Source organism: Panthera onca, chromosome D2 (genome assembly GCF_046562875.1).
Source record: "Panthera onca isolate mPanOnc1 chromosome D2, mPanOnc1 haplotype 2, whole genome shotgun sequence".
Lineage (NCBI taxonomy): Eukaryota > Metazoa > Chordata > Mammalia > Carnivora > Felidae > Panthera > Panthera onca.
The window spans coordinates 20,548,120-20,573,376 of record NC_138349.1 but is presented as its reverse complement, the minus strand read 5'-3'; the positions used below and the strand labels follow the sequence as shown (position 1 = coordinate 20,573,376).

Here is a 25,257-nt window from a genome sequence, read left to right as displayed (position 1 = left end):
TGGATCTGAAGCACCAGCTGGGTTTCCTACATGCCTTGTTGTAAGAATAGAAGGAGCTGGTTTACTCCGATTTCAGCATCTTAACACATGCAAAGATGCCAGGCTGCTCTTCCAGCATCAACAGCTTTAGAGGCAGTGGCTTCCTTCTCTGTCTCACTGCGGAGTGAGGACTGAGGGCTTTACACACATTAGTGGTTAGGGCTTTACACACATTAGTGGTTAGGGCTTTACACACATTAGTGGTTAGTTCTCACAATAACCCTCCAAGGGAGGTTTCGCTATTCCCATTTTATAAAGGAACAGGAGTTAAATACTTGCCCCAGACAACTGGATCATCAGGCACCAACACCCAATATCTATCTAATTCCCAAGTCTATGCTCTACTATAACATATTATCTAGGGGACGTAATAGAGGCTCTCTTCAAAGTATTCTAACACCAATGGAGTCAAACAAGTGGGTTCTAGTTTCCAGCTGGGATCAGCAACCTCAGACAACTGATGTTCCCTGGACCTCTCTTTCTTCATACATAATAAAGAGAAGTTCTCTTTAAACTCTAAATTGGATCATTCGATCACTTTTTCCCTTTACTTACTTATTTCTCATTCCTTCTTCCTTCTTCCTCCCCTCCTTCTGAATGTGACCCAAAATGTGTTGGATACATTTATCTATATTTTTAAAGAAAAGGGACCTAACTGCATGCAATTATAGCACTGCTCTTCCAAAAAGAGACCAGTCACGGCTTATGTGCTTCAGGTGATCAATTTTTTTCAGTCAACTAAAAGGAAATGCTGTGGTTCTCCTGGGTGGTCCTCAGAAAAGCGTTAGCTTTCAAGGGATAGAAATGCACTTAAATACCAGTTTTCAGAATTCAGGATTCTGGCAACCCAACAATATAATCAGCCAGTTTTGGGAAAACAGTATGGTTCCAGAAATTTCTCCCAAAAAGATTTTCCTGAATGTACATTCAATGTATACAGTAGAGTACTATACTATAAACTTTTCTCATTTCATAATCTTAAGACAAAAATTGGAGGCCACTCTCTAAGGTAGTCAATAAAAGTTTACAATAGAGAGTAGAAAAACCAGAAGAGGCCATTTCCAAAAAATAACCTATCTCCTCTTCCACCACCACCCAATCCCCAGAAACAGGAAATACAAAAACTAAAATTCTCTAATGTGTTACCTAAAAAAGTGGTAAATATAGACAGAAATAGTAACCAACTATCCAGAAGCCAAAAGACAAAATGGTTTTTAATTTCCACATATATATCTACCCAATTAGTCCCAACCATGAGCAATTATTAATCCTTTACCCCCTCTTCTCTCCCACTTGGAGTTAGAGTATGGGGACCTAAAATTCTTTTGAGGGGTGCCTGGGTGGCTCAGTCAGTTGGGCGTCCGACTTCAGCTCAGGTCATGATCTCACAGTTTGTGAGTTCGAACCCCGCGTCAGGCTCTGTGCTGACAGCTCAGAGCCTGGAGCCTGCTTCGGATTCTGTGTCTCCTTCTCTCTCTGCCCCTCCCCAACTTGTGCTCTATGTCTCTCAAAAAATAAATAAATGTAAAAAAAAAAAAAAAATTTAATTCTTTTGAGATGTTCCATCTAATTAATAGGCAAAATTATTACCTGTTTCGGTGCCTGGGTCACCAGAGTATGCCACCTCGTTAGGCTCAATTATTCTTAAATTTTTCAGCTGAAAATCCTGGTGATTCGCCCTTAAGAAGAGAAAGAACAGGATATTGCAGACTTTGACCATAGGATATGTGGCAAGGCTTATTTAGAGAGGATATCTACTTGACTTAGCAATTTTCCTTCATGAGTCAGAAGGACTCTCACCCCGATATCAAAACGAAATTAAGTAAAAGTTTCAGATAAAACCTGCAGCTAGAACAGCACCATAGCAGGCAAACCTTGTCAGATCTAACCTCTTAATTCATGAATTCTCTTCAGTTATGTCTAATCTCCTAACTAGTCTAAAAAGATTTTATTGGCAACAACTATATTTTTCACATGTACAAATTCTATTTGGTTTGTTTGGGGTTTTGTTTGTTTGTTTGTTTTTAGAGAGAGAGAGGGCAGGAGAGAACAGAAGGAGAGAAAGAGAATCTTAAGCAGGCTCCACGCTCACCATGGAGCCCAATCCCATGACCCTAGGATCATGACCTGAGCCGAAATCAAGAGTCAGACACTCAATGACTGAGCCACCCAGGCACTCCTGGTTTTTGTTTTCTTTTGTTTTTTAATTTGCCTGCTCTTTCTTCATGGTGTCCCATTCTTTCACTATGGTTTCTATTCCTTCTCTTAACTTCAATTATTTGGGGCCCTTACTTTAGAATTCATTTCAGACGTAGAAGGTCTTAGAACCAACTAATCTTTGACAAAGCAGGAAATAATATCCAATGGAAAAAATACAGTCTCTTCAGCAAATAGTGTTGGGAAAACTGGACAGCGACATGCAGAAGAATGAACCTGGACCCCTTTCTTACACCACACACAAAAATAAACTCAAAACGGATGAGAGACCTAAACGTAAGACAGGAAACCATCAAAATCCTAGAGGAGAAAGCAGGCAAAAAACCTCTTTGACCTCAGCTGCAGCAACTTCTTACTCAACACGTCTCTGGAGGCAAGGGAAACAAAAGCAAAAATGAACTACTGGGACCTCATCAAGATAAAAAGCTTCTGCACAGCCAAGGAAACAATCAGCAAAACTAAAAAGCAACCAACAGAATGGAAGAAGATTATTTGCAAATGACATGTCAGACAAAGGGTTAGTATCCAAAATCTGTAAAGAACTTCTCAAACTCAACACCCAAAAAACAAATCATCCAGTGAAGAAATGGGCAAAAGACAGGAACAGACACTTCTCCAAAGAAGACATCCAGATGGCCAACCAACACATGAAAAAATGCTCAACATTACTCATCATCAGGGAATTACAAATCAAACCCACAATGAGATACCACTTCACACCTGTCAGAATGGCTAACATTAACAACTCAGGCAACAACTCAGATGTTGGCGAGGATGCAGAGAAAGAGGATCTCTTTTGCACTGCTGGTGGGAATGCAAACTGGTCCAGCCACTCTGGAAAACAGTGTGGAGGTTTCTCAAAAAGTTAAAAATAGAACTACCCTACGACCCAGCAACTGCACTACTAGGTATTTACCCAAAGGACACAGGAGTGCTGTTTCAAAGAGGCACATACATATCAATGTTTATAGCAGCACTATCGACAATAGCCAAAGTATGGAAAGAGCCCAAATGCCCATCGATGGATGAATGGATAAATAAGATGTGGTATATATATACAATGGAGTATTACTAGGCAATCAAAAAGAATGAAATCTTGCCATTTGCAACAACATGGATGGAACTAGAGTGTATTATGCTAAGCGAAATTGGTCAGTCAGAGAAAGACAAATAACATATGACTTCTCATGTGTGAAATTTAAGATACAAACAGACGAACATCAAGGAAGGGAAGCAAAAATAATATTAAAAACAGGGAGGGAGATAAACCATAAGAGACTCTTTAATAGAACAAACTGAGGATTGCTGGAGGCATCTTGGGTGGGGGGATGAGCTAAATGGGCAAGGGGCATTAAGGAGGACACTTGCTGGGATGAGCACTGGGTGTTATATGTAAGTAATGAATCACTAAATTCTATATAATGATTCTGAAACCATTATTACGCTACATGCTAACTAACTTGGAGGTAAATTTTAAAAAATTAAAAATTAAATTAAAAAAAGAAGGTCTTGGGATAGTAAACTTCAAGTTTGCTGGGCCTGCTGGCTCCCTCTTAGTAAGTTATTCCTTGTGTGTTTTGTAATCTTTTATTAAGAGCTTATCTTCAGTAGAAACTATTTTATCTGTGAAATGTCCTGGTGGTACCAGCACCACTGTCACTGTTGTTTGCTTATGAGATTAATCTCCACTTTAATTTCTTAGCTGGGAGATTTACACACAAATCTCCTATCCCCATATAGGGATAGTCTGATGCCCTGGACCCCAGGTAAGAAGGCCTATAGAGTCTGATAACCTCCCCAGGCTCGGCTTACCAGATACCATTCAAGCTTTAAGTTCCCCTAAATTTCTGGCACCTGACAATTTCTCTTTCTTTCAAGACTTTTCTATAATTGAGGCCCTACTCTAGACACAACAATGAACAAAACAGACAACATCTCTGACCTCAGGAGGTTTACATGGGTAGGGGGATAGGGGCTCGAGGATGCAGAACGAAGAGGATCCAGGAGGAGAAGCATTAGACACAAAACAAGAACACAGTCTGTCAGGGAGTTCTGTGAAGAAAAGTAAAGCGGGGCAAGGGGAAGAGTGTCAGAGAGGGAAAGGGAAAGGTGATTTTATACGGGGTTGCTAGGCAAGGTCTCTCTGCTAACAGATGACATTTTAGCAGTCCTAAAAAAAAAAAAGTGACAGATCAAGCCATGTGAATGTCTGAGAACATTCTAGAGAAGGGGACTAGTAAGTGCAAAATCCCTAAGGCAGGAGTATGCCTGGTATACATCGGAGAAAGCAAGGAGGCCAGTGTGGTGTGACCGTGTGTGCTGGCAGGTGGGGAGGTAAGTGGTTAGGAGACAAGAACAGAGGCAACAAGGAGCCTGCTGTAGGTCATACAAAGGGTTTGGATTTTATTCAGTTTTAAACTTAAAGGTAATTTTGTCATAATTTTACATTTTTATGTATTAGTAGAGGGACAGGAGCCCACATTAGCTCAATTCACCACATAGCCAGAACAAGAAGACCAGACATTTTCACCAATCTTTCCAGGCCTACTCTCTGATGGCTGCTACTTTAATCTTGTTGGACAGAATGAGATGTTCTTTATTGAGGATCATATATTCTTTCATTAAAAAGACGTCAATATTTCTTATAAATCTAAGTGCAAATATCCTCAGCAAAATACTAGCGAAACTGAATACATTAACATATAAAAAAGATCATATACCATCACCAAGTGGGATTTATCCCATAAATGCAAGATGGGTTCAACATACAAAAATTAATGTAATACACAGTATCAATAAAGAATAAAAACTGCATGATGACATCAGAAGACACAGAAAAAGCATTTTGACAAAAGCCAACACCTCTTCATGATAAAAGTACTCAGTAAACTAGAAGAGAAATTCTTCAACCTGATCAAGAATATTACAAAAATCCACAGCTAACATCATCTTTCTTTTTTTTTTTTTTTTAATTTTTTAATGTTTACTTATTTTGGGGAAAGAAAGAGACAGAGACAGAGACAGAGTACGAGTAGGGAAGGGGCGGAGAGAGAGGGAGACACACAATCTGAAGCAGGCTCCAGGCCCTGAGCAAGTGTTCAGCACAGAGCCTAACGCGGGGCTTGAACCCATGAACCGCGAGATCATGACCTGAGCCAAAGTTGGACACTTAATCGACTGAGCCACCCAGGCGCCCCAACAGCTAACATCATCTTTAATGTTAAAAGATTGAACACTTTCTAAGATAAAGAACAGGACAAAGATGTCCAATCTTGCTACTTTAGTCAACACTATACTGGAGGTTCTATCCAGGGCAATTAGGCAAAAAGCGAAATAGAAGGCATCAAGATTAGAAAAGAAGTAAAATTATCTCTACTTGCAAATAGCAGTATCTTCAATATAGAAAATCTTGAAGAACCTACACAAAAGAATTAGAACAAAGAAGACTGCAATCAAGACTGCAGGATACCAAATCAATATACAGCAATCAATTGTATTTCTTTTTTTTTTTTTTTTTTTTTAAATTTTTTTTTCAACGTTTTTTATTTATTTTTGGGACAGAGAGAGACAGAGCATGAACGGGGGAGGGGCAGAGAGAGAGGGAGACACAGAATCAGAAACAGGCTCCAGGCTCCGAGCCATCAGCCCAGAGCCTGACGCGGGGCTCGAACTCACAGACCGCGAGATCGTGACCTGGCCGAAGTCGGACGCTTAACCGACTGCGCCACCCAGGCGCCCCAATTGTATTTCTATATACTTGCAATGAACAATCCAAAAATAAAACTAAGAAAAGTTCATTTACAACAGCATCAAAAGAATGAGTACCTAGGAATATATTTAACAAAACAGATGCAAAGCTTATACTCTGAAAACTACAAAACATTGTGAAAGAAATTAAAATAAACCTAAATAAATGGAAAGACATTCTATGTTCACGGATTGGAAGACTCAGTATTGTTAAAATTGCAATCCTCCCCCAAAATAATCTAGAGGTAAATCCCTATCAAATTTCAGCTAGCTTGTATGTGCAGAAATTGACAAGCAAATCCTAAAATTCATATGGAAATGCATGGAATCCAGAATAGCCACATCAATCTTGAAAAAGAACAACACTGGAGGATTCATCCTTCCTGATTTCAAAACTAATAAAACTACAGTAATCAAGACAGTGTGGTATTGGCATAAGGTACTGGCATATAGATCAATGAGACAGAATTAGTTCAGAAATAAACTCTCACACTTATTGCCAGTTTTTGACAACAGTGCCAAAACTATTCAATGGAGGGGAAAAAAAAAAAAAAGAGTGTCTTCAACAAATAATGCTAGGACAACGGGGAATCCACATGCAAAAGAACGAAACTGAACCCCTACCCTCACACCAAAAATGAAAATTAACTTAAAATGGATCACAGACATAAATGTTTTCTTGGAAGAATACACAAGCACAAATCTGCCTGACCTTGGATTAGGCAATGATTTCTTAGATACGACATCAAAAGTATAAGCAACCGAAGGAAAAAGATACACTGGACTTTATTAAAGACTTTTTTACTTCAGAGGATACCATCAAGAAAGTGAAAAGACAGGGCACCTGGCTGGCTCAGTGGGTACAGCATGAGACTCTTGACCTCAGGGTCATGAGTTGAGCCCCACATTGGGTATGAAGGCTACTTAAAATAAAATGGTTAAAAAGAGAGAGAGAGAGAGAGAGAGAGAGAGAGAGAGTGAAAAGACAACTGATAAAATGAGAGAAAATATTTGCAACTCATATCTGATAAGAGGCTAACATCCAGAGTATTGCGAGACACCTGGGTGCCTCAGTCGGTGGAACACCCAACTCTTGATTTCTGCTCAGGGCGTGGGATAGAGCCCCGTGTCAGGCTCCACACCGAGTGTGGAGCCTATTTAAGAGTTTCTTTCGCACTCTCCCTGTGCCCCTCTCCCCTACTCACACTCTCTCTAAGATATAATAATAATAACAAATTAAAATAAAATAAATTTTAAAAAAGAACTATTGCAACTCAACAATAAAAAGGCCACCCCAGGGGCGCCTGGGTGGCTCAGTCGGTTAAGCAGCCAACATCGGCTCGGGTCACGATCTCATAGTTTGTGAGTTTGAGCCCCACGTCGGGCTCTGTGCTGAGTGGGGCTCTGTGCTGACAGTTCAAACCCTGAAGCCTGCTTTGGATTCTGTGTCTGCCTCTCTCTCTGACCCTCCCCTGCTTGCTCTTTCTCTCTCTCTCTCTCTCTCTCTCTCAAAAATAAATAAACATTTTAAAAAATTAAAACAAAAAAAGACAACCCAATTTTTTTTTTTTTTGAGAGAGAGAGAGAGAGAGAGAGAGAAAGAGAACATACATGAAAGGAGCAGAGGGAGAGAATCCCAAGCAAGCTTCACATCCATCACAGAGCCCAATGTGGGGCTCGATCCCACAACAGTGAGATCACAACCTGAGCCTAAATCACGAGTTGGATGCTGACCCAATTGAGCCACCCAGCCACCCCATGACAACCCAATTTTAAAATGGTCAACGGCATCTGAACAGACATTTTCAAACACACATTTTTCCTAAGAAGATATTCAAAGAGTGAATGAGCACATGAAAAGATTTTCAGTATCTTTATCCGTTAGAGAAATGCCAATCAAAATCACAATGAGATATAAGTTCACATCCACTAGGAAGGTTATAATCAAAAAGAACAGAAATAACAAGTGTAGGAAAGGATGTGAAAAAATTGGAACCCTCAGACATTGCTGGTGGGAATATAAAATGGTGTAGTGACTTTGGAAAACAGTCCAGCATTCCTCAAAAGGTGAAATATAGAATTATCCTATAATGGGGCGCCTGGTGGCTCAGTCAGTTGAGGGTCTGACCCCTGATCTCAGCTCAGGTCATGATCTCATGGTTCCTGGGCTAGAGCCCCCACATAGGGCTCTGCACTGACAGCTCAGAACCTGCTGGGATCCCCTCTCCCTCTCTCTCTCCTCTCCCCCACTCACATATACATGTGCTCTCTCAACACTCTCTCTCAAAATTAATAAATAAACATTTAGTAAATAATAATTATTATTATTATCCTATGACCCAGCAATTCCACTCCTAGGTATGAAAAATTAAAAACACAAGCCCACATAAAATCTTGTATATGAATCTTCATAGCGGCATGTTCATAATAGCCACAAAGTAGAAACAACCGAAATGTCCATCAACTGATGAAAGGATAAATACCTGGTCTATCCATACAATGGAATATTATTTGGCAATAAAAAGGAATCAAGTACTGATGACTTGGTACAGCATAGTAAACTCTGAAAACATTTTATGCTAAGTGAAAAAAGCTGGTCACAGAAGACCGTATGTTGTATGTCCAGAATAGGCAAATCCATAGAGACAGAAAGTAGATTGGCAACTGCCTACCAGTGGGGTGAAGTTGGAGAAAATGAGGAGCACCTACCAATGTGTACAGGGTTTCCTCTGGCAGGGGGTAAGGATGTTCTAAAACTGAGTGCAGTGTTGGTTATACAACTCTAGGATTATTCAAAAAATCACTGAAATGTATGTTTTATTTTATTTTTTTAGTGTTTTATTTTATCTTTGAGAGAGACAGACAGAGCGAGCGGCGGGGAGGGACAGAGAAAGAGGGAGACACAGAATCTGAAGCAGGCTCTGTGCTGTCGCAGAGAGCCCGACGCGGGGCTCGAACTCATGAACCGCGAGATCGTGACCTGAGTCGAAGTCAGACGCTTAACGAACTGAGCCACCCAGGTGCCCCAAAATGTATGTCTTAAATAGGTGAATAATGTGGTACATGAATTATATCTCAATAAAGCTGCTATAGTATTTTACAAGGTAAGAAACCTCTTTTTCTTGGACAGAGATCTATGTCACAGTCTCACCTGATTCCCCTTGACTTCATATACCCATTTAGCAGATGGTGAGCCAAGGAAGTCAGTTTCTCTATACATTCGAAGTTAATCAGGGCACAGGACAAGAGGGCTGGAGGGAAGTGACTCAGAAGTAGCTCTATTCTTTCACTTTTTACAAGAGAAGGCACAAAGATAACTTGCCACAGGCCACATACTCAGTAGCTGCGAAGCCAAGACAAGAAGTCGGGTCTGACGGGCAAAGCTCACAGATTTTCAATTCAAGCTCGCTCTCTGAGCATCACTACCTCCACCTTCCTGGCAGGATCAAAGGGGCCACAAAGCAGCTAAACATTACAGTTGTTCTGTTCCTGTCACACCCTGATGTCTGCAGGATCCAAGATCCAGCCACCCTTCACTTACCTGGACAGATACATTCTCAGGCTCTCAGTTGAAACAGGGCTACCCTTAAATGTTAGAGGTACAATGCACTTCAGGGACCATCCAACTCAGCTTCCTCCTCTAGACAAAGGAACTGAGAAACAGAGACCAAATGACTTGCTCAAAGCCTCACAGCTAGCTGGGTGACAGAGCTAGTCTAGAACTACAGTCCAGGCCTCCCAACTTCCAACACAGAGCTTCCTCGACCTATACGTTCTCAATATCGTGATGTGCCAAGAGGTGGGTAAGGGGGAAAAGCGTGCAGAGAACTTCCTGTTCAATCTTCGCATAAGATGGGAGGGGCACATCTTTCTCCCATTTTATAAAGAAACGCCAGCAGGGTTGCGCTTACTCTCCCCCTTTCCCGGGTCGGTGATGAGAATCACGCACAATTATCATTCAGGATGGGACAAAACAAGGATCAAGATCCTCAATCACAACATGGGGCACCTGGGTGGCTCAGTCAGTTAAGCATCCAGCTCTTGGTTACAGTTCAGGTCATGATGTCACGGTTCGTGGGTTCAAGCCCCATGTCAGGCTCTGTGCTAATGGTGCGGGGCCTGCTTGGAGAATCAATCTCTCTCTCTCTCTCTCTCTCTCTCTCTGCCCCGCCTCCGTGCCTTCGCTCTCTCTCTCTCTCTCTCTCTCTCTCTTCCTCTCTCTCTCTCTCTCAAAATAAATAAAATAAACTTAAAAAAAAAAAGATGCTCAATCACGTCTAATAAGGTAAGGGTAGACTGAAATAAATTTTAAGATGCAGAAGTGGGAAATGTGGCCTTTTCCTACCCCAAATCCATCCCTCCCTCCTTCCTTTGGTCAAAGCACAATGGTTTCCATCTAAGACAGTCTCATGTCCATTTTCAGTCCACAGAATTGGTATGAATCTCATCCCCTCACCCACCAACTTCTGGGACCCACGCCTGGGCAATCTATCCCTGTGATCACAACGACTAGTTCAGGGATAAACATTAGGTCAAGTCAGCCTACTGGAAATCAGATCTGGGATTTGTGCTTTAGCCATTAGGAAAGAAGTCTCTATTTCTGCTGGGGCTGCCAGCTTAGAACCATCATACCTTCCATAAGGACAAAGTCTGCCTGAGAACGAAGCCAACACTTAAGAAAACAGAGCCAAGATGGGAATGCAAGCTGGTGCAGCCACTCTGGAAAACAGTATGGAGGTTCCTCGAAAAACTAAAAATAGAACTACCCTACGACCAGCAATTGCACTACTAGGCATTTATCCAAGGGATACAGGTGTGCTGTTTCGAAGGGACACATGCACCCCGATGTTTATAGCAGCACTATCAACAATAGCCAAAGTGTGGAAAGAGCCCGAATGTCCATCGATGGATGAATGAATAAAGAAGATGTGGTATATACATACAATGGAGTATTACTCGGTAATCAAAAAGAATGAAATCTTGCCATTTGCAACTACATGGATGGAACTGGAGGGTATTATGCTAAGTGAAATTAGAGAAAGACAAAACTCATATGCCTTAACTCACATGCCTTCACTCATATGAGGACTTTAAGAGAAAAAAAAAGATGAACATAAGGGAAGGGAAATAAAAATAATATAAAAACAGGGAGGTGGACAAAACAGAAGAGACTCATAAATATGGAGAACAGGGTTACTGGAGGGGTTGTGGGAGGGAGGATGGGCTAAATGGGTAAGAGGCACTAAGGAATCTACTCCTGAAATCATTGTTGCACTATATGCTAACTAATTTGGATGTAAATTTAAAAAAATAAAAAATAAAACTACGAAAAAAAAAAAAAAAAACAGAGTCAAGAGATACAAAAAAAAGAGGCCAAGTCTCATGCCAGTGTGGGTCTCCTGGACTGAGCTGCACTAGAAGTCAGCTCAACCCCTTTTTTACCTAAATCAATTTTACCTGAAATGCAAGTTCTCATTTTTATACTGAATAGCACTCAAATTCTGCCACTAGGGGAGGGGCCTGGGGCAAATGTCCCTTCTCAGTCTCTCAGTTGCCTTCTGTGTGTGGAGGCTTTGCCAACTGATGCCAAAAGACCCTTCTGCCCCTAAAATGTTGTGATTCTATAATCTAATCTTGGTCCTCAAAGCTACTTATGGGTCTAGGACCTAACTCACATTAACCTAACCCCATTTCCAACACTTAACATACTGGCAACTCCTTCCACACCAGGTTTGCCACAAGGCCCCACATCCTTCCACAAGCCAGGTCTGCTTTTCTACTCATCCCAAGCATGCCATAGAAAGCCCAAGGCCAGGTCAAGGTCAGCTCTGGATCTGTCCACTCACAATCACAAGTACAAGCCATGGTCCGCGTTCAGCAAGTGGGCCCGGCCATGCTGCCAGGTGTATTTAGTCAAGTCTCAACTGGTCTGAGGATGGCTGATCCCATGTGCATGGCAGGGAATTTGGCTTCCGGCCTTTGTGATCTCTGAACGTTTCTCAGTCTCCCACTTTGTTAGCTGCTGCAATAAGTATACCCTGGTTGGGGGGGGGGGGGGGGGGAGTATAACTGAAATGTGTTTGAGACCAGGAGATTATCCTTCTCACCTCCCTGTGCCCAGGGAGGGCCCAGGGCAGGTTACTGGTGGGATCTTTCTAGAGATTATGCCGAAGTATTCCCTTACACAGTCTCTGAAACCAATTGGGTGGGGATGGGCCTGCGGCTCCCCATCTTCGTGGCGGCTGCGATCAGTAAGGCGAATTGCCGGTATCAGTATTGCAAGGGTTGTAATTTGAGAATTATATTCCCCGGGAAGAGGGCGAGAGCAGGGGCTCTTCCACTTCCCAGGACACCTGGAGGCGCCTGGAGGGGCCAAGTTCCTGCAACAGCCTAGGCCTTCCCGCTGGGCCAGGGGGAGAGGTGGGACACGGCCACCGCCCCTCCGACCCAGCGATGCCGCTCCGCGGACACGCTCATCCGGGAACCGGGACCAGGCTGCCCGAGGGTGCCCGCAGCCCTCCTGAAACGAAACGGAACTTGCCCGGTTGCATGGCTCCCTCCCCCTGCTCCCGCTTGGGGGTCTCCCGAAAGCCAGGGCCCTCGCCGGACTGTGATGGGCCGCCTGCCGCTTCTCACCCTCTAGTTCCAGCCCTCCGGGGTGCCACATGCGCGCCCGGCGCCCGGAATCACGCGCTGCCCAGACGCCGGCTCCCCGGCAGAGTCCCTCACCTTACTCGCGGTGCCTTTCTGGAGGCTGCCATTCGGCGGTGACGTGCCCCGGCCCACGTCAGGGGAGCGCAGACCAGCTGATCACCCTGGGAAGAGCAGGAAGGAGCGAGGCAGGCGCGCCGGCTGCAAGCGCGCGAGCCGAGGGGCCACGCCCCCTTCTGTGGCGTGCGCTCGCGCCGCGGCCCCGCCCGCCCGAGGGCCCCGCCCACAAGCCTGCCGCTCCAAGGCTTGCTGTCAGGGAGGCGGGAAGCAGGAAGTGTGGCCGGGTTTCCACCCCAGCAGGCCTTGCCTCTTCCCCTGCGGCGGGTTAAGGGGTGGGGGCCGTGCCACGGAGCATCATTTCTGTTGGTTTTTCTCGCCTTTTCCCAAAGAGGAAAAAAAGGGGGCTTTGCAGGCTAAAGGGGCTGGGGCGCGAAGAACTACCCTCCAGGGATGTTCCTGCCCTTAGGAAGGCAGAGAGGAGGGGAAACGAGGTCAGTTCCGATAGTACCGCTGCGGGGTCTCGCTGAGCCTTTAGAGATGTCCCCCAAAATCGCTTCTTCGGGCAACTTCAAAATCCACCTAGCCACTCCACCTGAAGAGCAACGGGCACCTCAAACTTAACATATCTGAACCACGCTCCCGGCCCAACTCACCAAAACAAAAACTGTGCTCCATCAGTCTTGGCCATCTCAGTGGCTACTCCATTCTTTCACGTGCTCAGGACAACACCGTGGAGTCATCCCTGCCTTCTCCGTTCAAACGCCACATCCAGTCGGTCAAAAAATCGTGTTGGCCTGTCTTCAAAATAAATCTCTGATCCCACCCCACCTGTCCCTGCTCTGGTCTGACGCACTTGTGTGATTGATCACACGGGCCTCCCTGCTGCCACCCAGCACCTGCACAGTCCAGCGGAAACACTGCAGCCAGCGTTTCAATCCTTTGAAGTCTGAGATCGGTTTGCTACTCTGCTTAGCACTTTCTGATGGTTCCTCGTGTCACTCAAGCTAAAAGCTCTGCTTGATTTGCCCCTAACCTCACTTCCTTCTGTTCTCATCTTGCTTGCTCTGCTCCAGCTAAACTAGCCTCCTTGCTACCCTTGAAAAAGCTGGCCACACTCATGCCTTTGGCCTTGCTCTCCCTCCAAACGTTTCGGCTCTCTTCCTCACCTTTCTCTCACCTTGCCTTCAAGTCTTTGCTTAGGTAGCATCCTCTCAAAGAAACATACTCTGACCACCCTACTGAAAAATGCACTTGTTGGGATGAGCACTGGGTCTTGTATGTAAGCCAATTTGACAATAAATTATATTAAAATGTTTTTAATAAAATTAAAAATTAAAAACTAAAAGCAACCCCCCCACCACTCCTAATCCCCCTTACTCTGCTATATTTTTTTCATAGTGCTTATTACCTTTTACTACAATAAAAATGTACTTGTGTGTATTGTCTTCTGTCCCCTCTTTTCCACACACAAAAGTGCACACACACACACAACATAGCCATCAATGCAGGGACGGTATCTGTATTGTTTAATGAATGACAATCCCTGACATGTAGTAGGTTCTCATTGTCTATTTTCTGCATGAATGAATGTCCCTAGAATGTACAGTCCTCAAGGGTAAGGGACCCTGGTGCTCAGAACAGCACCTGGCACAGAGTCAGCACTTAGGAAATATTTGCTAAGTGAAAGTGACCACGTTTTTAAAAGGTGATCTATACTGGTTGCTTTGACCTTCAGGGAAGACCTAATACCCCTATATCAAATAGCTTCTGCTGCCTGTAAGAACTTAAAGTTCTGGTTCTTATTCAATAAGCATTTAGACAAGCTAAATCAGGCCCTGTAGAAAAAGTATGAAAGAACTAAAAGATGTGGAGCCTTGAAAGGCAGCAGACAGCTGTTCCATTTCCCCAAATTTCTAGAGCCAAAAAGAGAGAGATTGTAAATAAAATGACTGCTTCCAGACCACATCTGATAGATGGTGGCAAAGATCAAGTTGTAAGAGAAAAAAGGAAATGTCAGAGAGACAGATAAATGGGACATAAAAGAAACAGGTATTTCGTAATCACATCGTCTGGGAGGAGTCTGCTCAGAATTTACAGCATCTGGCTTTGGAGGAGAAAGAGAAATACTTGGTGTTCCCTGGACTGGATTTGAGTTCCGGTTTGCTGGAGAAAAAGGCACCCCTCCCCCTTTGAAACTTCTGGGACAAACTCCGAGAGAGGTCGTTGAGTTTGAATCATCACAAAAGGTGAGAACACTGAGGTCACAGCAGGTTCTTCTGACTCTTCGGTCCTCACATGTTTGAAGAGATGGACGAGTCCCTAACATTTACTGAGTGCTATGAGCCTGGCTGACAACAACCCAATGAGTAAAGGACTGTTATCCTCATTTTACTGGTTAAGTCTAGTAGAGGTTTGCAGAGGTTAAGTCACTTGCCCAAGTGACTAGTCAGTGGTGGGGCTCTGTGGTATACATTCAGGCAGCAGGATGGATCCCTAGCCCCCCAAACACTTTCATGAAGGGACCCTAGAGGTCACCTCATCCAACCTCCTAACCCATACACTGGAAAGAAAGAGGCAGCCAGATTCATCATTCAAACTCAGACTAGATGGGTCTTAGATGAGGCCAGAAACATTAAGTGTGGGAAAACCTATTATACGTTGAACTAACCCCCCCACCCACGCACACAATTCACATGTTGAAGTCCCAACCCTCCAGTACCTCAAAATGCGATGGTATCTGGAAATAGAATCATTGCAGATATAATTATTAAGGTGAGGTCATACTGAGGTGCTGGATCCCTAATCTAATATGACGTATCCTTACACAAAGGGGATATTTGGACACAGAACACCAAGTGAAAATGAAGGCAGAGATCAGGGTGGTGCATCTCCATACAAGCCAAAGATTGCCCGCAAACCACCAGGAGCTAGGAGAGAGTCAAGGAACGGATTCTCTTTCACAACACTCAGAAGAGACCAACCCTGCTTTGATCTTCAGGTTCCAGCCTCCGCAACTGTGAGAACACAACGTTCTGTTTGAGGCATCCAGTCTGTGGTACTTTGTGACAAAAGCCCCAGGAAACAATACAGGTGAGTTCTAAATGTTAAGGTGTATGAATTATGGGACTGTTCTTTTGGCCACATATTATTCATCCGTTCTCTTCTGGTAACCATCCTTCTCCTTCCTTCTGAAGACGCATCCTTTCTTCTTTCCCTTGCTCCCTCACTCTCAGTCTATGTTATTCTAGTGAAACACTTGAGATTCCAAGAGTCTTTCATGACCTAGGCATAAGCTGTAGTCAAGGACCAGCAGTTGCTATGAGACTAGGCCAACGAGAGTTTCATGGTGAGCACTGGAACAGAGCTTTGTTTCCTTCCGCCAATCAAGAATTTGGATGCATGTTCTCTGGAGATGCTGCCTCTATGTGCAACACGTGAGTAGCACCAAAGCAGCCAAAGGCAGAGCAGAGAGCGAAGAAAAGAAGCAGAAACTTCATAGTCGTCTCTGAGCCCTGAATCCCGCCATGCCCAAAACCAAATCTCCCACTGGGCTTTTCACGTGTCAGCCTAAACATTTCCCTTTGTGTTTAAGTCAGTTTGACACGGATTTGCTGTTCACTTGCCATCGAAAAACTCCTCACTGAATCATTTCAGTTATATCCCAACTGTACAACTGAATCTTATTTTATGCATGACGTAGATATAATTTTATTAACATTGATAATTAATCATGAACTAAGAAATGGAAAAAGTAGATTACAAAACAATGTAATATCCCATTTTATAAGTCTATATATACATCTATCTCTTCTAATGTAGATACATTTTTTAGAATAAGGAAAATGATTTACAAAATGCTAACAATCTTTATCTTGAGGTGGCAGAATTTGGAGTGATCTTAATTTTGCTCTGCTTCAAGATTGGTTTTGTTATTAAAAAAAAAAAAAAACCCTCAAAATACTACTCATTTCTCTGACCCTTTCTCCTTTAAAAATAAATGAAGGACGTGTTCTATTCTCCAAATCTGAGCACATCAGGCAGAGTAGCCCTCCAGTATTCAACTTAATAACTGGTTGATGGTCTGACCATAGATGGGGGAAAGCAGGCAACATCCCTTTTGATAAAACCCCAGATAAAAGGACTGAAAAACTAAAAATTCTTGTAGGATATCAAACAAAATCACAACTTCAGAGGAGAGGTTTAACCTTTTCAAACATTTCAATTTGTACTAATAAAATTGATAGTTATAGAACCAGTGATGAGTGAGGCTCTCATAAATTGTTACAATATGGCCTTATTTTTTTTTTTTTTTTTTTTGTAAAGTTAACCAAAAGATAGGCTTGTGGTTACACCCTAGAAAGGAATGGGGGAAGAAAAGCCAGCTTTGGGGATTGTAGCGTCTGCCAAAACAATGTACTATAAATTAAGGGTGGGAGAATGCATTTGGCTCAGCTCAGAATCCACTCACCCTTTGTATTCAGTGAAAACTGAACTCAGGCCTTTTGATATCTGAGTTCTATTTACTCTTGGCAAAGTTCAGTTCTTCAGTTCAAATAAAAAAAATTTTTTTTAACTTAAATACACCCCAAGGATTTCTTGGACATCAAATGGTTCTTGCACAAACAACATAATGATGAGCTAAGTGTAAATGAATCAGGAACATACAGAGTAAGTGACTGAAACATGCAGACCTTCCCATGATATAGCACAAGAGGCTCAGGAAAGCACTATGTCTGTCTCTTCCTTTAAGGAGGATTTCTTTTTACCATATTTTATCCTTTCCTTGAGAAGTCTTTGTAAAATGTGGGAAAGGGATGAGAGTATATCCAGCTGTTCCTGATGTTGACTTTTCACAATCCCTTCCTGGCTGTGCCTTGAAAGCTGGGCTTTGGATAGAAACAGCATGGCCGAGAGGTAAAGGTCAAGAGACAAGCTCTGGCCCTGGGTCTGCCACTAAATAGGCGTGTGACTTTAGAACTGGCAGGTCATCCCCCTCTCCAATTTCCTAGGAATTTTGTATTTGACCAGCTCCTTCCAGACCTGCTGTGCATTTGATCAAGTTCTAATCAAAAGGCTCAAAGTTGACAGCTTGGCAGATATGTTTTGTGCGGCTCTCACTATATCCCTTTTTCATAACAGTTTTATTGACATATAATTCGCTTTCCATACTTTCCGTACAATTTACCTGCTTAAAGTATGCAACTCAATGGTTTTTAGTATATTCAATTTTAGAACATTTTCATCACCCTGAAAAGAAACCTGCATCCTTTAGCATTTACTTCCTATTTCTCTCCATCCTTTCTAACTCTAGGCAACCACTCATCTACTTTCTATAGATTTGCCTCTTCTTGAGGTGTCACATAAATGGAATTTTTTTTCAATGTTTTTATTTATTTTTGAAAGAGAGAGAGACAGAGCATGAGCGGGGAAGGAGTAGAGAGAGAGGGAGACACAGAATCCAAAGCGGGCTCCAGGCTCCAAGCTGTCAGCACAGAGCCCGATGCGGGGCTTGAACTCATGAACCATGAGATCATGACCTGACCTGAAATCGGACACTTAACTGACTGAGACACAGAATCTGAAGCAGGCTCTGTGCTATCAGCAGAGAGCCCAATGCAGGGCTCAAACTTAGAACTTCGTCTAACGAAGTCAGACGCTTAACCAACCGAGCCACCCAGGTGCCCCACATAAATGGAATCTTACAGTATATGGTCTTTCGTAACTGGCCTCTTTCATTTAGCATAATTTTTTTCGGGGTTTATCCATGTTGTAGTAATTCCTTTTTTTTTTTTTTCCAGATAATATTCCATGTAATGTTTTTCCATTCATCAGCTGATGGACATTTGGGTTGTTCCCACTTTCTTTGGATATTGTGAATAATGCTTCTACGAACATTCACAGACAAGTTTTTGTGTGGACATGCTTCCATTTCTCTTGAGTATATATGTAGGCATAGAAGTGTTGAGTCGTATGGTCACTCTACGTTTCACCTTTTGAGGAAGTGCTAACCTATTTTCCAAAGTGGCTCCACCATTACACGTTCCCACCAGCAATGTGCGACGGTTCTAATTTGTCCACAACCCAATCAACACTTGCTATTATCTTTCTTCTTTATTTTAGCCATCTTAGTAGATAAAAAATAGCGTCTCATGGTTTTGATTTGCATTTCCTGACAGCTAATCATGTTGAGCTTCTTTTCGCCTGCTGATTGGCCATTTACATATGTCCGTTGGAGAAATAGCTATTTAGATTCTTTGCCCATTTTAAAATTGGATTGTTTTTCTCAGTATTGAGTTGTAAGCGTTCTTTATATATTCTAGATGCAAGTCCCTCATCAGATATGTGATTTGCAAATATTTTCTCCCTTTCTGTGGGTGGTTGCATTTTTAAATTCTAATTACACAGCAACATTTAAAAAAGGAAAGGCTTACTATTTTAAAATCCCTATCTGCAGCTCCTTTCGGAAAATCTGAAGATTGGTTCGGCAACACTGGCCCTTCCTTCTACGCAGCAACAAGCAGCATGAATAGAGCAGGGGTTTCTCCCTTAAGACGGGACAGGGAGCCCTCCCTTGGACCATGTAGCCTCTTCTATGTTACCGTCCAGGTCCCTATAGACATCCCAATGTGTGACTTCTGGAGAATTTGACAGAGCATGGCCAGGATTTCAACTGCACTGAAATTGTCCTTGCAGTCGAGTTAAGTCAACTACACCTCGCCAGATGTTTCGCCTTTGGCACTAAAACACAGAATACCCCAAACTTTGCACCTACTAACAAGTCCTTCACCCTTCCTGTTCAGTGATTTGGCTTTTGCAAGGCCCGGGGCAACTCACTGGGGCTTGGCAAGGTCTCCAGAATTTCGGCAGCCCAGGTGGTAGTGATGTCATGAGTGTCCCTTGCCATAACACTTCCTCATTATTAACTCACACGTGCCCAACTCAAACAAATGGAATTTAAAAACAGAGTAATGGTCTGCCTGAACTTCAAAACCCTGCATAAAAAAAAAAAAAAAAAAAAATCAGAAAAACAACTGCATGCTTAGGACCATAGCCAAGAATAAAAAACCACCATTTCTGATTATTGAACATCCCTTCCTCTAATTATGCTTTGCCTGCTAAAAGCAGTCCCTTCTCAGAGTGAAATGAGCATCTCTAAAAATATGTATCAGTGGGGTGCCTAGGTGGCTCAGTCGGTTGAGTATCTGATTCTTAATTTCAGCTCAGGTCATGACCCCAGGGTTGCGGGATCAAGCCCCTCATCAGGCTCCATGCTGAGCTTGAGATTCTCAGTCTCTCTCTCTCTCTCTCTGTCTCTCTCTCTCTCTCTTTCCCTCTGCCCCTCTCCCCCGCTCTCTCTCTAAAAAAGAAAAAGAAAAAAAAGAAATAGTTGCCAACACATAAAAATGAAGAGATTTCATCCCACCGCAAGAAAAAAAATCTATTAGATTGGGCCTGTGGTTCCTGCTAGAATTTTGCAACAGACATAATGGAGCTGATCAGTGGGGCCCAGTGCCCAGCCAGTGGGCCTCATGCATCATGCTACCTGCCTTGTTCCTGAAAGTATTGAGTTGAGGACTCTTAATACAGGTAATTGAGACATATGTGAGGCGTTAGTACATTTGCTGTCTGTGGGAGGGCTCTAGGTAGTTTCACCATAGACATCTTTGCTGGAAGCATTTTGGCCACATTAACTAATTGGCCATAAGACAATGTTGCTATAAAAGATAAAATGACGGGCGCCTGGGTGGCTCAGTCAGTTGAGCGTCTGACTCTTGGTTTCAGCTCGGGTCAAGTCTCATAGTTTCATGAGTTCAAGTCTGATGTCGGGCTCTGTGCTAACCATGTGAAGCCTGCTTGGAATTCTCCCTCTCTTTCTCTACCCCTCTCCCACTTGTGCTCTGTGTCTCTCTCAAAGTAAATAAAAGAGATAAAATCACAATAAATAAATAAATAAATAAACAAGGACATTCGTTAAAAAGGACATAATGAAACATGAAAAATGAATAACCAAATTTAAAAGACTATTACAAAATGCCAAATATTTGAATATATTCAAAACGTATAGTGTAGATTATGGCAACACTGTACAAATAACTGATTTTATTTTGCAGACTGTACCTAAGCACTTGTCTTCAAAATCTTTTGTTTATAGTACTATATAGTTTTTTTCTAACTCGTTCGTTTGTCTTTTCATTCAGCATCACACTTTTTCTTTTCTTTTTTATTTTTTTTTTAACGTTTATTTATTTTTGAGACAGAGAGAGACAGAGCATGAATGGGGGAGGGTCAGAGAGAGGGAGACACAGAATCCGAAGCAGGCTCCAGGCTCCGAGCTGTCAGCACAGAGCCCGACGCGGGGCTGGAACTCACGGACCGTGAGATCATGACCTGAGCCGAAGTCGGACGCTTAACTGACTGAGCCACCCAGGCGCCCCACACTTTTTCTTTTCTGCTAAAACGTCTTCCTTCATTAAGAGGGGTAGCCACTTCAGAATCCAAGGATGGATACCTGTTACTGAGCTTTGTGTTGCATTGTGAAAACCTTCCATACCGGTGTTTGCTTTTGGCATGTTGTCACATGTCTGTTGATAGACATTCCAAAGTTCTATGGGAAATGTGGGTTCAAAAGTGTGCCACTGTATAGACCACTAGGAGGGCTCAGATTTATATAACAAAAGAAATGGAAGTACTGCGTCAATGGAGAAATGAAACTAAATTGCCAGCCAATTAGTTTTTTTTCTTTTATGGCGCAACTGCCTTATAGCCAATTACTTGCACGGCAAAAATGCCTGTGGCAAAGGTGTCTGTGGCACTGATGCTTGCAATGACAATACCAGGGCGGTAGGAGTGCTCCCAATCTCCACAACTCTTGTTAAAAGAGAGAAAGACAGACACCAGACAGACAGACCAATATTGAGGGGCAACTGAGACCTTTGCAGGCTGGGAGGGCTTATCGGGAGAGCGGATGGTCAAAATAGGAGCACCGGAGTGCTGAGAAAGGAGGAGGAGGAGGCTGTGGGGCCTCTGCAGGACCTCCTCTTGGCCCAAGTTCACAACATAAGCAGCACGTGCTGCAAGACCTCCGCAGATTTCAAAGAGAAAGAAGGACAGGGTTGCCTCAGAGCACAGGTCCCCACAGGGGAAAGGCTGGAAACAGCGTGCAGTCTGGGAGCTGGGGCCCTTCACCTGCTTGAGTGCAAGGAGCTGGGCCTTACTTGTTTCCAGAAAATGCCCTCTAGTTTGCTCTGCTGTGCAGCACGTCAATTCTTCTAATCGACTGCTAACTGGTGATTGGGAGAAAGGAGACCTGACCCTACAGGCTATCTGAAGACTAAACGAACCCAAGAAAAGCACTTTGCACTGTATCTGGAGCCCAGAAAGAACACAATAAATGTTAGCTCTGTTATTACTGGTGAACTCCCACAGTGCCTTTTAAGAATCTGATATCTATACATCTTCATAAAATCACGACTGTCGAAACTGGAGGAGTCCTTGGAGACCTTCTAGTTCACTGAATGTAGGAGAAAAGCGGTTTTTTCCTCCCAAAGAAGAGGCCACGGCCCTGACCAGTGTGTGGCCTTATCAGTCTCGGGGTTTTGTCAATGCTCTGATTGTGTAAAGCAAGGCACGCCTGGAGATGGGAGGGTAGATTTGCCGTTGGGTAGGCCTTATTGTTATGCTGAAGAGTCACCTTTCTTGGCAGTTTTGGCTCAATACTTAAGTCCAAAGTTAGGAGGCCCCTGGGTAAGGCTCAGAGACAAATGAACTGGGAAGTCGTGGGGGAGGGCGTGATTTACATCCTTTCCCTCCCAGTCGCCAGAGTGTGTGAGGAGTGGGATGGACGGCTCTTAGGTTGGGAGTTCAGCACAGCTGTAAAAACAGCCTGTCCCCACGGGTTCCCCCAGCTCTTTGGCACAAAAAAGCTGTGGAGTGGCTTAAGGAAGTAAGAGCAAAGCAGGAACTGCTCGTCGGGGGAGACAGAGTAAAACACAACGTTTCTATTGTATGATCTCATCACCAACCAGGTCTCTCTTCTTGTCTTTGGAATTAGGTAGAATTGGAATCATGGGGGAGTTAAATAAAAAATTTTTTTAAAATGTAATAGATTAAAAAATCTCTAAAGAAGATTTTGTTGTGTGTCATAATCACCAGTTCTCGGGGCCTATCAACTGCAGACAGGCTTTAAAAGTCTAAAAACCCTAAACTGCTGTGCTAGGTGAGACTCTGTCCCACCCTCCACCTCATCAATGCCCCTCCTTCTGGACTCCAGCCTCCCCTTCCATTTCCTCTGAGGGAACTTCCTTTGTGCCTCAGGACCTTTGCACATTGTAAACGTCCCAAGGGGCTGCAGATTCCATGAAACAACAATTGTGCTTGGATAAGGAGGCTGGGACTGGCACGGAACTTAAAGAAAAGAGGATTCCAACTAATCTCTCAGAGAAGCAGCAGGACAAACTGGAAGGAGCCCTGGCTCTTAGAAGAACTTAGAACACTCTGCTGAGTGCTGAAATATATGACCTCAGGAATCAATGCCCCCACTGGGCCATAATTCACGGAGCTGAGCTCTTATAACTTATGCCCTTTCCTGTAAGCATATTATACTTCAATTAACACTTTGCTTAAAAATACTTTTAGGAGAAAATACAGGAGAGACTACCTCGGGGTAAGGAAGGATCCTGGGGTAAGGAAAATTTTCTTAAATAAGACACAAAGAACACAAATCATTAAGGGAAAAAACTGACTAATCAATCACATAAAAATTTTTTTAATTAAGAGGGAAGCAGAAATAATAACAGCAGTGAACTTACAGATAGCTTCAGTATAATAAGGAATAACATCATGAATAGGTAACATTTATTTTGCCATGAACTATGCCAAGGCCTTTGCAAATATTACCCATGGTACCCTTAAAAGGACCCTGTCAGATCAGCACTGTGATCATCCCCTAGTCCTCTCCTCCTGGGGATTGCCCCAACATGGCCAAGTTCATTCTAACCTCTGAATACAGTCTCACCCATCTGGGACCCCCTTCCCCTCCTCTTCTCTCTAGTTCTGCTATCCTTCCAGTCCCACCTGGAACTACACCTACTGTCTGAAGTCAACCTTCACTCTAGGCCAACATTGCCCAACAGAAATTTCTGCAAAGTAAAAATAATAATTTTGCACTGTCCAATATGGTGGCCCCTAGCCACATGTGGCTACAGAGTACCTACTACGGTGAGGATGACTGAGAAGCTAAGTTCTTCATTTTATTCCATCTTAACTAATTCACACTTAAAAATCCACATGTGCCTAGTGGCCACCATAGTAGATAGCACAGCTCTGGACTATGCCGGGTCACTGTATTGCCTTGATGTTATTCCTCCTCCAAGAACTGAACACAAAGTTGGTTGGTTCCCTAAATATTTTATTTGCAGAAGTCTTGCCTTTGGGGCCAGATCATTAGCATAAGGAGGCAGTTACAGGTAGGAAAAAGCTACCTTTGTGGTCCTACTGTTGGTACACAGTGCTGAGCACAGAACAGGTTGGTCTCCTGCTAAAATCAGTTGTCACGCAGAACAGGGAGAGGTAAAAATGCAAAGCCAAGAGCATGGGTGACCCAAAGTAGCTGATGCTCCACTATGGAGGGGTGGGGTGGGGTGGGGTACCATTCTAAGGAAGAAGCTAATAGCTCCCCTGTTAGAGAAGCCAGCGCCCGGAGCCCAGACGAGGGCAGCTTTAGCCCCAGCCAAGTACTTAAACGCCTGTGAGACCTCCTGCATTTCCTGGAAGCCTCATTTTGCACCTCAGAAGTGGCTCACACTTTCGATAAACACCCAGGTCTGAGGCAGAGAGCAGGGATGGTTAGAGGGGAGGGAGCCCGACCTAGTGCCCCCAGGTGCTAACCAGAGGCGATAACTGTGCCGTGTTCCTGTGAAGCTGTGAACTCTCACTCCCCTTCTCAGAAACAGGCTCATTGAGATTTGCTCTCTGAAGTGCGGACTGAACAGCAGTGGTTGAAATAGCAGGAGTCCGGCAAGGGCCCCGTCACCACACCAGTCTGGGGTGTTTTCCATGGGGACAGACATGAGGAAGGGGTCAGCAGGGGCACTTCCCAAAAAGGAGAGGGGGTTCCCAGTCCCCTGACACAGGAAAACGGAAGACAGGAAGGGGCTAAGGCCTACCGAAGAATGTTTATCAGATCCCCCCAAGGCACAGACACTCCTGCAGGTCAAATGGAGATTTTGAAATAGATGAAGGTTGAATTGCAAGACACAGGTAAGTGTGAAAGCCAGAAGATTTGGGGAGCCTGGACATTATGGTAAGTAGTGTACGTTTTAGGCAGTCTGGGAGGTCCTTGAATGGAGTTTGAAGGGGCCCCAGTACCTTCCTTTAGGGGGGGAGATGGAGAGGAGTGGAGAAAACTACTATCCCCCAGGATGCCCAGGCTGCCACTGGAGTTTATCTGTGGGCCGACCGGGGGAGAGGAAGAGCAGGAAGGTAACTGGGTACCTGCGGTGCCATCTGTCCCTACCTAGTCTGGGAGAAGGAAGAACTTGGGGT

At 43.7% G+C, this 25,257-nt stretch overlaps 1 protein-coding gene across 5 annotated transcripts in view; it reads right to left on the bottom strand.

Annotated features, from left to right (window-relative positions):
• The window catches only part of XPNPEP1 (X-prolyl aminopeptidase 1), a 58,679-nt gene extending 45,812 nt beyond the window's left edge, over nucleotides 1–12,867 (bottom strand). Inside the window, exons 1-2 of one of the 5 annotated variants that reach the window (XM_060641546.3) lie at nucleotides 12,733–12,867; nucleotides 1,630–1,718 (exon numbers count right to left, since the gene is read on the bottom strand). In XM_060641546.3, the coding sequence (XP_060497529.3) occupies nucleotides 1,630–1,718; nucleotides 12,733–12,764 (121 nt within the window). In that variant the 5' untranslated portion in view covers nucleotides 12,765–12,867. Of the gene's footprint in view, nucleotides 1–1,629; nucleotides 1,719–12,639; nucleotides 12,664–12,732 lie in introns of those variants that run through there. The other 4 variants (XM_060641547.3, XM_060641548.3, XM_060641550.3 and 1 more) reach the window with 4 other exon arrangements.
• Between the last annotated feature and the right edge of the window lie 12,390 nt (nucleotides 12,868–25,257).